Source organism: Carcharhinus amblyrhynchos, chromosome 7 (assembly GCF_965287045.1).
Source record: "Carcharhinus amblyrhynchos chromosome 7, sCarAmb.v2.hapA, whole genome shotgun sequence".
NCBI lineage: Eukaryota > Metazoa > Chordata > Chondrichthyes > Carcharhiniformes > Carcharhinidae > Carcharhinus > Carcharhinus amblyrhynchos.
Window position 1 is genome coordinate 8,052,552 of NC_137330.1, and position 15,677 is coordinate 8,068,228.

General features: G+C 42.4%; 2 protein-coding genes across 4 annotated transcripts in view; one reads left to right on the top strand and one right to left on the bottom strand.

The window, feature by feature from the left end:
* Nucleotides 1–15,677, top strand: part of b3galnt2 (beta-1,3-N-acetylgalactosaminyltransferase 2) — a 62,633-nt gene that overhangs the window by 33,850 nt on the left and 13,106 nt on the right. For 2 of the 3 annotated variants that reach the window (XM_080191884.1, XM_080191885.1), the window contains exons 11-12: nucleotides 2,167–2,223; nucleotides 2,785–2,912. In XM_080191884.1, coding sequence (XP_080048010.1) covers nucleotides 2,167–2,223; nucleotides 2,785–2,912 — 185 coding nt within the window. Of the gene's footprint in view, nucleotides 1–109; nucleotides 526–2,166; nucleotides 2,224–2,784; nucleotides 2,913–15,677 lie in introns of those variants that run through there. The other variant, XM_080191886.1, reaches the window with a different exon arrangement.
* The window catches only part of tbce (tubulin folding cofactor E), a 52,826-nt gene continuing 42,170 nt past the window's right edge, over nucleotides 5,022–15,677 (bottom strand). Inside the window, exons 14-17 of the mRNA XM_080191883.1 lie at nucleotides 10,933–11,001; nucleotides 9,417–9,476; nucleotides 8,311–8,402; nucleotides 5,022–6,650 (exon numbers count right to left, since the gene is read on the bottom strand). Of these exons, the coding sequence (XP_080048009.1) occupies nucleotides 6,561–6,650; nucleotides 8,311–8,402; nucleotides 9,417–9,476; nucleotides 10,933–11,001 (311 nt within the window). The 3' untranslated portion in view covers nucleotides 5,022–6,560. The remainder of the gene's footprint in view (nucleotides 6,651–8,310; nucleotides 8,403–9,416; nucleotides 9,477–10,932; nucleotides 11,002–15,677) is intronic.

Genomic DNA, 15,677 nt, shown 5'->3' on the forward strand with positions numbered 1-15,677 from the left:
CTTTACAGGAAATGTTTATCAGGACTAGAGTGTTCCTGCTAATCTTCTGCCAGGTCTTTATTCCAAGGTCACCACAACTTAAACTTCTGTCCAATCCCAACATCTGCAGAATCAAATTACTAAAGGATTTCCAGTGGATTTTCTGTGCATGTTGAATGGGTGCACGCGTGCAGTATTACTGATGAACTAGAATCTCCACTCACCTCTGATGAAGCATCATCCAGACTTGAAACATTGGCTCTGCTCTCTCTCCACAATGCTGTCAGACTTGCTGAGATTTTCCAGCATTTTCTGTCTTTGTCTCCACTCATCTCCCTCCGCCTCCAGTGAGTAAGTACCCAGCAACCATATCACATTAACAAGTGTCTCAGCAAATGCTATAGGAACAGGAGTAAGACACATGGCCTCTCGAGCCTGTTCTGGCACTCAAGTTAGATTATGGCATTTCTGTATTTAAATTCTGTCCACCTGGCTTGGTTCTGTAGTCTCTCGGGCCCTTGCCCATCAAGAATCTATGATGTGGCGATGCCGATGTTGGACTGGGGTGGGCGCAGTAAGAAGTCTCGCAACATCAGGTTAAAGTCCAACAGTTTTATTTGGAATCATGAGCTTTCGGAACGCTGCTCATCATTCCAAATAAACCTGTTGGACTTCAATCAAAAATCCAGCAATCTCAGTTTGAGAAATTTCAATTGAACCCGAGCCTCCTCAGCTTTTTTGGGGGGAATTCCCACATTTTCACTTCCCTTTGAAGTGCTCCCTGACCCCAAACAACCCAGCTCTGATTTTAAGGTTATGGCCCCTTATTTTGGACTCCCCAACCAAAGGAAATACTTTCTCTCCAGCTACCTGGTCAACTGGTGCTGATGTGATACAGTTCACTCAGGCAGTCTCGAGTTGTGTAGTAACCTGCAGTACACGGCTACTCAGGAATCTCTTACTATCTGCCATTGGCGAGAGTTGAAAGGATTTGCAGGCTGACACTCAACCTGTTTGGCCGCATTATGAACACATCTTCCTTGACCCACAAACCTGGACTGGAACTGGAGTTTCTGGCTTAGAAGCGACCAGTGTGCCAAAAACCTCTCTCAGACTCTGAGGAAGCTTCATTTTGCTCTTCAGTGTGCTCTCCAGGTGAAGACATCATCCACAACAAGGCCAGAAAAAAACTGTATAATGCTGTGAGATTCTACAGTATTTATTCATGATAGTCCTTTGTTTAATCATATATTTAGAATCCAACTGTTTTGAAGTTAAATCTTGCTTAATCCTACACTTTGGGCATTGTTTCTATAATAGAAATGATGATAGGATCAGAATCCCTACAGTGCAGAAGGAGGCCATTTGGCCCATTGCACTGACAGCAATCCCACCCAGGTCCAATTCCCGTAACCCTACACATTTACCCTGCTAATCCCCCTGACATTAAGGGTCAATTTAGCTTGGTCAGTCAATCTAACCCACTCAATCTTTGGACTGTGGAAGGAAACTGGAGCACCTGGAGGAAACCTATGCAGACACGGGGAGAACATGCAGACTCCACGTAGACGGTAACCCGAGGCTGGAACTGAACCCGGGTCCCTGGCGCTGTGAGGCAGCAGTGCTAATCACCGTGCACCATGCCGTACAGACAACAGCATGGTTGTCAGTGTGGAGTGGGTTTGTAACGATGTAAGTGTAACATTTAATATTGAATCACATTTCAGAATTCAGCAGCATTAAAGCTCAGATTGACATTAAATATTCACTCGTCAATAACATTGTCACAGAAAGTAGAAAAATCAATGGTGTTAATAGAGGAAAGGAGATTGAACTGAGCAAATGAAGCTGCTGAGTGTTTTGGTAAGACAGGAAAATCTTTAGAAGTGCCCAGCATAGTGTGTAAGAGTGGGGCACCATTCCTTGTATCTTAGTATTTATTGCAGACCAATATCCTGAAGGAACATGGTTCCATATTGCAGTGTTTCTTTCAGCGATAATTCACCAGCAAGGATGAGGTGTGAGTTGGAGGCAGTGGTGTCTGAGGCACCTTCTACCCTCATCCTTCTGTTTCAAACTATTTAGAGGCTGAATTACGAAATGAAGGTAATCTGTACTGAGTAATTCACATGATAGCCAGTTATGTGTGGCTTGAGAATAATGTGCTGCTCTGTATTGTACCCACAGGGTGAAGATGTCAGCATGGGCATTTGGATGGCTGCAGTTGGACCTCAGCGCCATCAGGTGACCAAATTACATTCAACATTTCCAGTGTTGTTTTCTCTCAGATTTATAATTGATTGTATAAGGAGTTCAGAAGAGGCTGATTTAGGCATCGAAGACTGATTTTCACAGTAATTATGATGTAGCTATTTATCTATCTATCTATCAACTTTTCATTTCTTTGAAGTACAACAGAAACAGGCCATTCAGCCCATCTGGTTTATGCCAGTGTATTTGCTGTATGTACTCTCCTCCCACCCCTCAACCTTTTTTAATGCCTTTCTTTCTCATGCTTACCTAGCTTCCTCTTTTAAATGTATCTGTGCTATTTGCCTCAACCTCAGTTACTCCAGTGGTAGTGAGTTCTACATTTTAACCACTCTCTAACAAATTATCTCTGGAAGTCCTTACTGTATTTATCAGTGATTTATTTATGCACCCTAGTTAGAATCACCACACAAATATATCTTCCCTTTCTCACAGAGCCTTTAACTCATGCTATTTCCAGTAACTTACACTTCTTTTTAAGTATTACATGTAAATATAGCTTGTATTAAAATGTCTATTTTCTCTGCTGACAAGGACCCTCACTGGCTGTGTGAAAAGAAGTGTCAGCCCGGTGCGCTCTCATCCCCCCAGTACTCTCCAGGGGAGTTGCTCGAGTTGTGGAAGAATAAGGAACAGTGTGGAAACCCCTGTTACTGTCAAAAGTGAGGATCGCCAGTGAATTCTCAGCAAGGCAGGACAAATATCAAAGATCTTTCTATTGGGTGCTCTAGGTTGTGTACATGGTCTTTTGCTCTGCTTGTCCAAATATGGTCCATCTTTTATCAAAGGTTGATAAATCAGTGTTGAGAGACCAGATAATGGTTGGAATGAAATGACTGTGATTGTAAAGGACCTACCAAAGAGCTTCCAGTTACACTAGGCCCTATGGGCTTTTTTACCTGTTATTGAGCTCACACTATTCAGGTTGGTTCTGAGGTGGCACTGCACGCAACTTTCCTGTGTGGGGCAAATGTTAACGGCAGGTCACTTTAGTTATCAGACAAATGTTGGCAAATCTTCCTATTTTTGTATTTGTAAGAATAAAAGCACTCTAAATCTTTTTCTGTCTTCCCAGCCCCACAACACTTTGTTTCCTTTCTTGATTCTAAGTAACAAGTGGTGGACACAGACAATTATTAACAAAAGGAGAAGGTCGGAGGGGTGGAAAATGTGATTGTTTAAGAAACAAGAGATGGGGAACTAGTGGTGTTCCCCAAAGGTTTCAACTGTTTAACCACATTTACCAATCACTTAAAGAATCGTATATCCAAGTTTGCTGATGACACTAAATTAGGTGGTACAATAGGTACTATAGATGGAAACAGGACGTTGTAAAAGTGACATCAGATGGGCGTTCCAATGGGCAACTGGTGAAAAGAGCAAACAGGATGTAAGAATATGCAGATTATTCTCAAGGTAGCTCTAGGCACCAGGAGAAACAGCAACTGAGATTGGAGAAGCTAATTCCTACTGAAAGAATCAGGGAATGGGATGTTTACACATGGAGTAACACTTGTTTACGTAGAAGTGATTTTTTGCTGAAATACCTAAAACTGATCAGGCTGATAAGCGAGGAGGAATTTAAGTTTAGAAAGTGCCTACATAATTAAGGTCTATTACCTTCACACACTGAGGGTGGTAAATGTGCAATAATCTACCCAGCAATTGGGGTTGAGGTGGCAGAGGCTGTTGTAAATGCCAAGTCATAGAATTTTTTTGTATACAGAATCAGGTGAAGTTTGATCATGGTCAAAGGTTTTTGTAATTCACACAGCAAAGGGATTGAATGTATTATCTGTCCACCCGAAAAATAAATTCCTGGCTGGGTCTTACGCTCAGGGCCAGTTTTAAGATAATCCAGACACTGGAAATGGAACATCCATTCCCTGGCACCTGCTTCCCTGAAGGTTTTTGGGTTGCATTCTCTATACATTAAAAATACTCATAAGCTTTAGCTCCTTCCATAAGGGGTGATGTCCTTGGCCTGCCCTGTAAAAGTGGTGATAGCTGACCAAACGTGCTACTGACTCATTTCCTTACAAAGGCCACTCACATTGTACATACTCAGGTGATACCTAGAACAATCACAACAGGCTCAAGGGTTGTTTTACACAAGATAGACAGTACAAACCATAGTACGGTTCCACAACATAATCTTTTGTAAGAATCGTGTTGTTAAAGTTTCTTTTAGCTCAGCTAATGAGGAAAAAAATACATGACTGCAGCCAAAACCTTTTATTATAGAGTGAGAGAAATGGAATTTGCATAGGTTCCTCATACAGATGTTTACCAATGTCAAATGTAATTACAATTCTTGTAACCCACAACGTTCTACATACAACACATTAAAGGTGTATAAATCTCTCTGGGAAGCTCTGGAAGTGGACAAAGCTTTCAAGGAGAGTAATATTCTATACATTGAGCTGTTATGAAGCCTAGTGGATGATAAAACTGGCAAATCTTCCTGTTTTTGTATTTGTAAGAATAAAAGCACGCTAAGTTCTTTTCTGTCTTCCCCAGCCCCACTATACCTTGTTTCCTTTCTTGATTCTAAATAACAAGCAGTGGGTGCAGGAAATTATTAACAAAAGAAGGGTGGAAAATGTAATTGTTTAAGAAACAAGAGATGGAGGCTAGTGTATGCACTCAACTGGCACAGGAACAAGTGGTGTTCCCCAAAGGTCTCAACTTTTTAACCACATTTACCAATCACTCAAATTAAGAGGGAATCGTATGTCCAGGCTTGCTGATGACACTAAATTAGGTGGTGCAAAGGGATATGAGTTGGAAAAATGACAGCAGATAGGAGTCCCAATGGGCAAGTGATGAAAAGGGCAAACAGAGTCTGTGAAGCAAGGAAGCAAGTTAGTGTTTCTGATCTAACCCTGACCTACCTTGGAGTTAAGGCAACATGTGATTGGTTTAGGGTTTGAGGCTGTAGGCTAGCTACAAAATAAATGGGGTGCCGGGAAAGGGCTGGGGGGGGGGTTCAGATTTTTACAGTGCATGTTGCAATCAAGTGAGGGGCGTCACAATGCCCCAAGATGAAAATGTTTTTTTGCTTTTTAAATATTAGTATGTCAGCACACTGAGGGGGAATTGTGAACTTTTGGAGAGATGAGGTGCCGGTGACGCATTTGACACTGAAATGTTTGGGGCAGGAAGCAATCTAACAGTTCCAGCCAAACTTCAAAACGCTGCCACTTTAATGCAGTCCTTCAATGCTAGCTGTTCTACAGTTTCATACAAGGATAAAGGCTAGAGTTGGATAGTGTAGGGGACGTTAAAAAATACAAATGTTAAACTATAGTAACAGTCCATTTCATTAACTGTCAAAACATGTCAGATAAACACAATGTAAAAGTTACATTTCATAAAATGAATTGTTATTCTTAAAAGCTTCCTAAACAGCTGGCAGTTTCTGACAATGCTACATTGAAGTTAATTTTACTCAGGATTTATAAATACCCCTCCCCAATAATATGCAGAACATTATTCTCTTTCTCCAGCTTTGTCACACGCTCAGTCCACTCCCATTTCTCTGCTGCACACACAGTAGCTGGGAGGACATACTGCTTTCAGCACGAACCCACTCCACAACCACCACTCATTTTGATGAACACAGGTTCACCTTACAGGAAACAAGAGAGATCTTGGGAACTGTATTCAGTCAAGAATCATCCAAACTCACCTGTAGAAGGTACTTGAACTTAGAATGCGTGTTCAGCCTCTGAACCAGTCCAATGCAGTAACATTAAGGCCAAAGGCCCAGAACTACCAAAAAATATTTAACATTGAACCTTTCATATCACATCACTTCAAATGGTTCAGAACCATTACAGTACAAAGAGCAAACATTGAGAGTGAGGATTACCACTCAATGTCTGCGTTATGATTATTAGTAAACATATGGTGTCAGAACATGTTAATTTTAGAACTGTTTTATGAACTGCATCTTCAGGCTTGTACATTATGTAAAGATACATTGAGCTTCATTTTTTTTATTAACCAAAAACAATAAAGTACAAAGCTGAGAGATGCATATTATAATGCGGATTTTGTGATATCCATATCACATTCTGTTTCTGTAGCTTTGAGACTGGCACAGAAATAAATCACTGTTCATCAACAGGGATTTAGCCTGCATTGTTTTCAGCACAGATGTAAATAAGTACTGCTTCTTGTTGCACGTACCGTACAGGATCATATGCATCTTTGATAGAGTGCTGGGAAGGTGCTGAAAAATATCTTCTGTCAAGGCTCTGAATATCGTTCCTTTTCTTTCTGTGTTATGTGCTGGTCACATGCAGCTACCATCGCACTAATATACAGTCTCCACTCTCTATCGAGTAGTATGATAGAGGCTTCAGGTCATTATCCATATCTATTTCCATGTCCATCTAAGAAAATATATAAAAAGATTAGTTTTATTGTTCAGGAATCACGTAGACAGAGTATACACAGACTTCCATTGAAAGGATGGCAAGCAATTTACTCTCAGAGTAGGTTCTCATTGGGAATTTAGTTTGTTTCTTCTGCAATCATTCATTGCTGTACCATTGTAAAAACTTACAATGCTGAAAAGGGAATTGTAAAAAATATCTGATATCAGTACTGCGAAGAATTGCTACTGGCTGAATGAGGCACACTTGAATGATCTGTTTATGGTTCAGAAATTGGCTGTTATTATCTGCATGCTCACACAGTGGGTGATCTCGCTTCAATGTTTATCAAATGACCAGCTTCCCCCAAACCACCTTCACCTGCAAATATTGCCTTGCACAATGTAAGATTTGATGAGAACTAGGTGGCAGTTTGTTACTGCACAGTTGCCCTTTTGTAGAAACATAGAAAAGAGGAGGAGGAGTAGGTCACTTGCCACCTTGAGCCTGCTCCGCCATTCAATAATAGTTGCTCCTATCTCAATGCCATACTCCCTGCTCTCTCCCCATATCCACTGATGCCTTTAGAAATCTATCAACTTACTTTGTTTTTAAAAATAGTCAGTGATTTGTCCTTCACAGCTTTAACAATGAACTTCATTCTAGGTCACTTATCAATAGCATGAAGCTGTGGGAGACATGCTTCAGATTGAAGAGGGTGACATTGGATAATCACAAATTCAAAGTGAATCAAAAACTGATGTGTGTGTGGGAGTGCTGCCCAGCTCATTCCTGACTAATTCTCCACTGCCTCCAAAAGTTGAATTTTACTCCAACTCACAGGTTTATGTTTCTCCCTGAGTTTCCACTCACTTGCAATTCCTGCAACTGGATTTGGAAGACATTGAAAAGACACAACTGTCCTACTCGTGGCACCGAGTCCCAGTTTGGAACACTGTACCATGACTTGCAATTCAAAGAATTCTTATACTGCATATCACTTTTCCCTGTTTGTCAGCTTTCTTCTGGTCCTTTGCAAGGATATGGAATCTGCTGCGTCCTGAGGTTTGCGGGGGCAGGAGGACATTCAAACAGATGGTAATTGTCAACCTCAGCACTAAGTGACAGGAACTATTCCTCGCACTCTCTTCCAAACCCATATGTTTGAAATCAACTAACTCGGCATATCCTAGGGATCACTGCATTGCAAATCCGATTCAAGATGTTGTTACCTTAGTCTGCAAACAAACCCTTCCTTCCCAAGACTATAAATCTTAAGAGACACTCAGCCTCCATGGGCTGTTGGGATGCACTTGTAGTCCAACGCAAGTCAAGAAAAGTGTTGCACATATCCTTGATTATTTATTATCTCATGGATCTTTAAATGAGATGTTTGGCGGCACAATTACACCAACAGCCTGGAGCCAGAGGATTTTAGCATCCCTTCAGACAGTTTTTGTCCTCACTGCATCAAATTTCCATGGGAATAGATTGTCTCCTGCATCTCTGAAAACAGGGTTGACTGAAAAGGAAATTGAACCCTTATCGGTGCTGCCTCGGATTTTTAAAGATGAAAGTATCCCCTTCCCCACCCCCTCCCTGAATCACGATCACATGCTATCATGTAGATAAAAGAATCAAATGAAACCCGCTGTCACTTTACTGTGGAATACCTTACCTTTGAGCTGATGTACGTTAGTCTTAATTCAGTACCTGGGACTTTGAGCAATCGATGAAGCAGCCCCCTCACTTTCTGAATGGTCATGGAGTCTACATTAGTCAACAGAACACAAGCTGCTGTTTATTAGCAAGAAGTTTCACGACTTGCAGTTAACAATAACTTACATTTATATACCACTTCCTTAATAAATAAAATATCCCAAAACAGGACCACAGTAGGATGAATTTTGATTAGTGAACATTAGGACAAAATATGGTCAGAGGTAGGTTTTCAGGGGTGTATTGAGGAGAAGAGGGGTGCATATGTTTAGGGAATAAATGCCAGTGCTTATGACCACTGCTGGAATGGTTCAAATTGAGAATGTGCGAAAGGATGGAACTGGAGCAGTGCAAATATCACTAAGAGAGGGGCTTGTAGGGGCTAGAGGAGGTTAGAGAGAGAGAGGGAGGGCTTTAGGAGCTGGGGGAGTTTCAGAGAGAGGGATAGGTGTAGGGGTTGGAGGACGTAACAAATAGGGTGTGGGATGGAAGAGGTGGTTACAGAGAGATAGAGGGGTGTAGGAGCTGACAAAGGTTACAATGAGTGGGAGTGTTGCAGATCTTGAGGTTACAAAGAAAGGGAGGGTTGTGAAAGAGTTGGAGGTCACAGAGCAAGAGAGAGTTGTAGGGGTTGGAGGAAGTTACAAATAGGAAAGGTGAGGTGGGCTGGAGAAGTAAGTTACACAGAGTTGGAGCATTGTAGAGGCTGAAGAAGGCTCCAGGGAGGGTTGCAGAGCTGGAGGAGGTTACAGAGGGGGAAGGTTGTAGGACTGGAGGAAGTTTCAGAGGTAGCAAACCTGGTAGGACTGGAGGATGTACATGAGGGGAAGATTTGTAGGGCTGGAGGATATTATGGAGGTGGGGAAGGTTACAGAGAGAGGGAAACTTGTAGGACTGGTAGAGGATACAGAAAGAGGGAGAGGTGTAGGAACTGGTGAACGTTTCAGAGAGAGAGAGAGGGCATAGAAATAGGGATATGAGAGGATTTCATGTTATAAAACAGGCTTAGTGTTTGCTCCAACCTTGTAATGAGGGTGCAGTGCAGATTATAGACTAAGGCTTTACCTGGCAATTTCTTCTCCAAGGGTTTTTGGTCTGGGCTATCCGGGCACTTAATAGTCAGAGCTGTTAAGGGAAATTAATAAACAACTGAATCTACGTATGAACATGCACATTAGGAGCATTCAGCCCCTTGATCAGATTATGGTTGAACTGATTGTGTCTTCCATCTTTCTGTCTACCCTCTACTATAACCATTGACCCCCCCCCGCCTTATCAATCAAGAATTGATTTCACTCAGTCTTAATAATGTTCAATGACTCTGCTTCCACTACTCTCCAGGAAAGAGAATGCCACAAATAAATTACCTCAGAAGAAAATTCTTATCTCCATCTTAAATGGGAGACTTCTTATTTTTAAATGGTGTCCCCTGGTTCTAGTCTCTCCCACAAGGGAAAACATCCTTTCAGTATCCACTCTGTCCAGTCCCCTCAGGATCTTGTATATTTCAATAGGATCACTTCTTATTCTTCTAAACTGGCTACTGGCCCAGCCTGTCCAATCTTTCCTCATTACATAACTCCTTCATCAGGAATCAGTTGAGTAAATATCCTTTGAACTGTTTCTAATCCAATTATATCCCTTCTTAAATAAGGACCCAAAGCAAGTCAAAGCCTCAACCGACAGATGATGCCACGGCAACTAGGACTCCACCACCACATCCCCAACCCGATCAAAGCTTTCCTGATGGGCATAATCTCTCAGTTCTGGCATCATCCTTGTCAAACTTGGTTTGAGTTACAAGGAGAGGCTGGATACACTATGACTATTTTTCCCTGAAGAGTAGGAGGCTTGGGGTGATCTTATGGAGGTCTGTAAAATAATGAGGGGTGTAGATAAGGTAGATAGTCAATATCTTTTCCCAAAGGTAGGGGAGTCTACAACTAGAGGGCATAGTTTTAAAGTACAGGTAAGAGATACAAAAGGATCCAGAGGGACAACTGTTTTCACTCAGCGGCTGGGAGTGTCTGGAACGAGTAGTAGTAGTGGAAGCGGGTAAAGTTTAGTCCATTAAAAAGTATGAAGACAGTTGCATGAGTAAAATAGGTATAGAAGGATATGGGCCAAACGTGGGTAATTGGGACTGGCTTAGTGGTTTAAGAAAAGGGGTAGCATGGACAAGTTGGGCCAAAGGGCCTGTTTCCATGCTGCAAATCTGTATGACTCATCTTTTTTTGCTCCTTCTCCAGTGTCCCTCTATCCTTTTTTATAATAGACTCTGCACAGTGCTCCCAATGTGCTCGTACCAAGGTTCAAATATGATCATCACAACATCTTTGCTTTTCCATTCTGTTCCACCAGAAATGAACCTGTGTCTTTTCAATGGTGTTATTAAACTGAGTCATGACTGATTTGTGCATCTGTAACCCACTGCTCTTTACCCCATTTTTCAAGGTGTGTATCAGATCTCATTCATTGCACCAAAATATTACCTCACACACAGTTTTCAATGTCAGTAATACAGATTTGCTTTATAACAGAGAAGCTGGTTAAATCTCACTTCTGTCAAGTGTGTTCTCACCTAATAGCTGATCCTTTAAGGCAAACAACTTTTGCTGTTCTATCTCGGAAACTTCAGGCGCGCCATACTCTGCCCGGAGAAAGGAAAGAAAATATTGTACACTTGCCATCCTCACTTCAATGTGAAACAGTAACTATTAACCAAATTTCAAACAGACGTTATTTATGACCGTTTGCATTCTTTATCTTGAAATACAAGTTTTGATTGAGCCAGTGAATTTGGTCAGGTCTGCCTTATTATTTAGGCAGTTCAATGGGTGAGGAACAAGTACAGAACAGAGTCACCTGGTGGGACAAATGGCAGGATTCACACCAAGAGGTTCATTTACTCAGCAAACAGACTCTATTTACAAAAAGTCTCTACAAACAATAGCAAACAATTCATGACCGAAACTACAGCCAAGTTTTCCAAATCATAGAATGGCTACAGTGCAGGAGGGCATTCAGCCCATCGAGCATGCACCAACAACAATCCCAACCTATCCCCATAACCCCATACATTTACCCTGCTAGTCTCTCCCATGCTAAGGGGCATTTAGTATAGCCAATCAACCTAACCCACACAGTTTTTGGAGTGAGGGAGGAAACCAGAGCGCTCAGAGGAAACCCACATAGACATGGGGAGTAAGTGCAGACTCTGCACAGACAGTGACCCAAGCCGGGAATCAAACCTGAGTTTCTGGTGCTGTGTAGCAGCAGTGCTAACCACCGTGTCGCCCTGATTATTTGTCTAGCAAAATGCAGTGAATGGAGGACAGTTTGATGATGTACATTTGAATCATAAAATCAATCCCTGTCACTGGGATTTGGGTGTGACTGACAGGACAGTTACCCAATCATCTCCATTCGAGGTAGGACTTGTAGCAACACTGTATGTAGTTAATACAAAAATGGAATGAAATTTGTCCTTTCACCTGATCTGATGGTGAATGAACTCCCTCAAACAATAAGTACTTCAAGGTAAATTGGTTTGAAATTTTCATTTTAAATAAAAATAATGCCATTGCTGTGTTTTTTAATTTTAATAGATTACAGAAACCTGCATTCATGCAGCTCAAAAGGTGCAATCCTTCAGTGATCAGCTTTTAAAATTCAAGTAACCAATGTTTCAGAATCTTTCAAGAGCGATGTGCCATCAGACCCGAGAACTTTTTTTAATTCTCCCTTTCGAACTCTTACTCTATTCTCTTGATGAAAATTGTTCATACTATCTATGTGGAGTTTGCACATTCTCCCCATGTCTGCGTGGGTTTCTTCCGCGTGCTTGGGTTCCCTCCCACAGTCCAAAGATGCGTGGATTAGGTTGATTGGCCATGCTAAATTGCCCCTTAGTGTCAGGGGCATTAGCAGGGGTTACGGGGATAGGGTGGGATTGTTGTTGGTGAAGGCTCACTGGGCTGAATGATCTCCTTCTGCACTGAAGGGATTTGATGATTCTGCTCCATGCGTAGTCTCTCATTCACCCAGTTAGCCTTAACCAAGCAATCATTTTATGGAGTAGCATTTTATTTGTCTTGGTCTCTGCAATATGTTTTCTTTATTTGTTCTTGGAATGTGAATTTTACTGGCAGTTATTGTCCAGTTTTAGATTGGCAATAAAGATAGAGCGGTTGAATTTTCTTCTTGAACCCGTGCAGACCATTATGTTGTCAGGGAGATCTAGGGTTTTGATCTAGTGGTGAAGGTATAAAAATATATTCCCAGATCAAGTTGTTGAGAGATTTTGAGTGGAGCCTGAAGTGTTAGTATCCCCATGTACCTCATCCCAGAATCTTCTGAAATGGAACTGGAGGATTCAAAAAAAGGAATGCAATTCCTAAGAGAGAGACAACCTTGACCTAAAGGAAATGGTAGCAATATCCTTGCAGAAAGGGTTAATAGAGGAGTGTGGGGAGGATTTGAATTAATATAACAGAAACCCTACAGTGCAGAAGGAGGCCATTTGGCCCATTGAGTCTGCACCGACCATAATCTCACCCAGCCCCTATCCCCATAGCCCCACTTATTTATCCTGACACTAGGGTCAATTTAGCATTGCCAATCAACCTAACTCGCACATCTTTGGACTGTGGGAAGAAATCAGAGCACCCAGAGGAAACCCACACAGACACGGGAAGAATGTGCGAACTCCACTCAGTGACCCAAGCTGGGAATTGAACCCAGATCTCTGGCACTGCGAGACAGCAGTGCTAACCAGTGCCACCATGCCGCCCAGTAAGGGATTAGAGAATATCTAGGTTTGAAATTGGAGAGGGAGAGTGCATTAATAAAGTCACGGTTCAGTGAGTTGCACTTTCACTTCTCAGTAACAAATTCTTGGGTTCATGTTCCACTCAAGATCCCTGAACGTTTAATCTGGGATGAAATTCCAGTACAGTCCGGTGGGAGATGAGATGTTAAACTATGGTCCTGCAGCAGGGCAGGCAATTGCCAAGTTGTGCTACTGTTTGGTGTCAGGACATTTTCAATCCTCTGAACAGAGTGTAAGCTTCAAGCACCAGTAAAAAAAAATCAATGCACATTAGTATTAAATATTGAACCAGCTTTCCTTAGAATAAAGCTAACACTCTGCTAGCCCCAAAATAATACCGGCTACAATTCAGGCACATTGATATGAGAAAGCTTCACCACAGCCATCAGCTGTCACCATCTATGTTTTACTTCCACCTGGAGAGGAACTGAAACACAATCTGAAAACAAGAAGGGGATGACTGAAAGGCATAAATCATTACCCATCTGTACAGTGATACACCAAATAAAAGGACACTAATTGGAGGATCCTACTATCTTGCACATGAAAATACACCAAAGATGCTCTGAAATCACATATGCTACAACCCTGCATGCCATTTTACAAAGTGTAGGAATAATGGTAGGAAGGATTATTACTTACGTGGAGAAAAGCTACAGCATGCAACGGTGCAGAGGGACCTCGGGGTCCTTGTGCATGAGTCGCAAAAACCCAGCTTGCAGGTGCAGCAGGTGGTCAGGAAGGCTAATGGGATGCTGGCCTTCATAGCGAGGGGGATAGAATATAAAAGTAGGGAGGTCTTGCTGAGGCTGTATAGGGCATTGGTGAGACCGCAGCTGGAGTACTGTGTGCAGTTTTGGGCGCTGTACTTACGCAAGGATATTTTGGCCTTGGAGGGAGTGCAGAGGACATAAGAAATAGGAGCAGGAGTAGGCCAACTAGCCCTTCGAGCCTGCCCCACCATTCAATAAGATCATGGCTGGTTTACTAGGCTGATGCCGGAGTTGAGGGGGTTGAGCTATGAGGAGAGGCTGGATAGACTAGGCTTGTACTCGTTAGAGTTTAGAAGAATGAGGGGAGATCTCATTGAGACGTATAAGATGATGAATGGGATGGATAGGATAGAGATGGAGAGGCTCTTCCTGCTCAGAAAGGACAGTAGGACTAGGGGGCACAGCCTCAAGATAAAGGGGGGGCGGTTTAGAACGGAGTTGAGGAGGAACTTTTCACTCAAAGAGGTGGTGAATCTATGGAATTCTCTGCCCGTTGAAGTGGTGGAGGCTGCCTCGCTAAATATTTTTAAGACGCGGGTTGATGGGTTTTTGATAAGAGAGGGGATTAAGGGTTATGGGGAGAGGGCGGGAATGTGGAACTGAGCCACGACAGATCAGCCATGATCTTATTGAATGGCGGGGCAGGCTCGAAGGGCCAGATGGCCTACTCCTGCTCCTATTTCTTATGTTCTTATGTTTATGTTCTCAACAGGAGGCAACAGCAGATTTTGTAACAACTTTAGGAGAACTGTGAGCAGAGAAACTGCTCAATATCTGGGATTAACTGCTTGCTTGACTCCGTCTCAAGGATGTGGAGATGACGGCATTGGATTGGAGTGGGCACAGTAAGAAGTCTCACAACACCAGGTCAAAGTCCAACAGGTTTATTTGGAATCACGAGCTTTTGAAGCGCTGTTCCTTCACGTGACTCGAAAGCTCGTGCTGCTAAATAAACCTGCTGGACTTTAACCTGGTGTGGTGAGACTTCTTACTGTGCCCATCCCAAGCATGCAGTGGTTTCTCTGGGTTGTGAGTTCTCCATTTGCCTGAAGCTTTTTTGTCAAACAGCACATACTGTGACCAATTTGAAAAAAAAGGCCACAAGCAGTTTAAAACAAAACAGCTGATGTGAATCCCCAAGGAGTCAATAATTTATAAGTTCCACTGTTTCTCAAAACGGTAATAATCTGAACTCTGGGATCTTGCTGTGTCACTGGCCAGCAGATATTGAAAAGGAGTATGATTCTTGGATGGGGCTTTGAATAGTAACAAAAGACCCAGAAGTGAATTTAGAAAGCTGTAAAAGGGCATTCAGTGCAGTAGTCAACAACAGTGTTGTACTGAATGGGCTCTGCAACATAATACAAAGGTGAAGAATTTGATAGTGCGTTTAAATTTATTTATTAGTGTCACAAGTAGGCTTACATTAACACTGCAATGAAGTTACTGTGGAAATCCCCTAGTTGCCACACTCCGGCGCCTGTTTGGGTACACTGAGGGAAGATTTAGTATGGCCAATGCACCCTAACCAGCACATCTTTCAGATTGTGGGAGGAAACCAGAGCGCCTGGAGGAAACCCACACAGACATGGGGAGAATGTGCAAGCTCTGCACAGACAGTGACCTAGCCTGGAATCGAACTGTGAGGCAGCAGTGCTGACCACTGTGTCACCGTGTATTCCTCTGACTCATTCCTTTCCACCTGCTTCAAGCCATTACAAC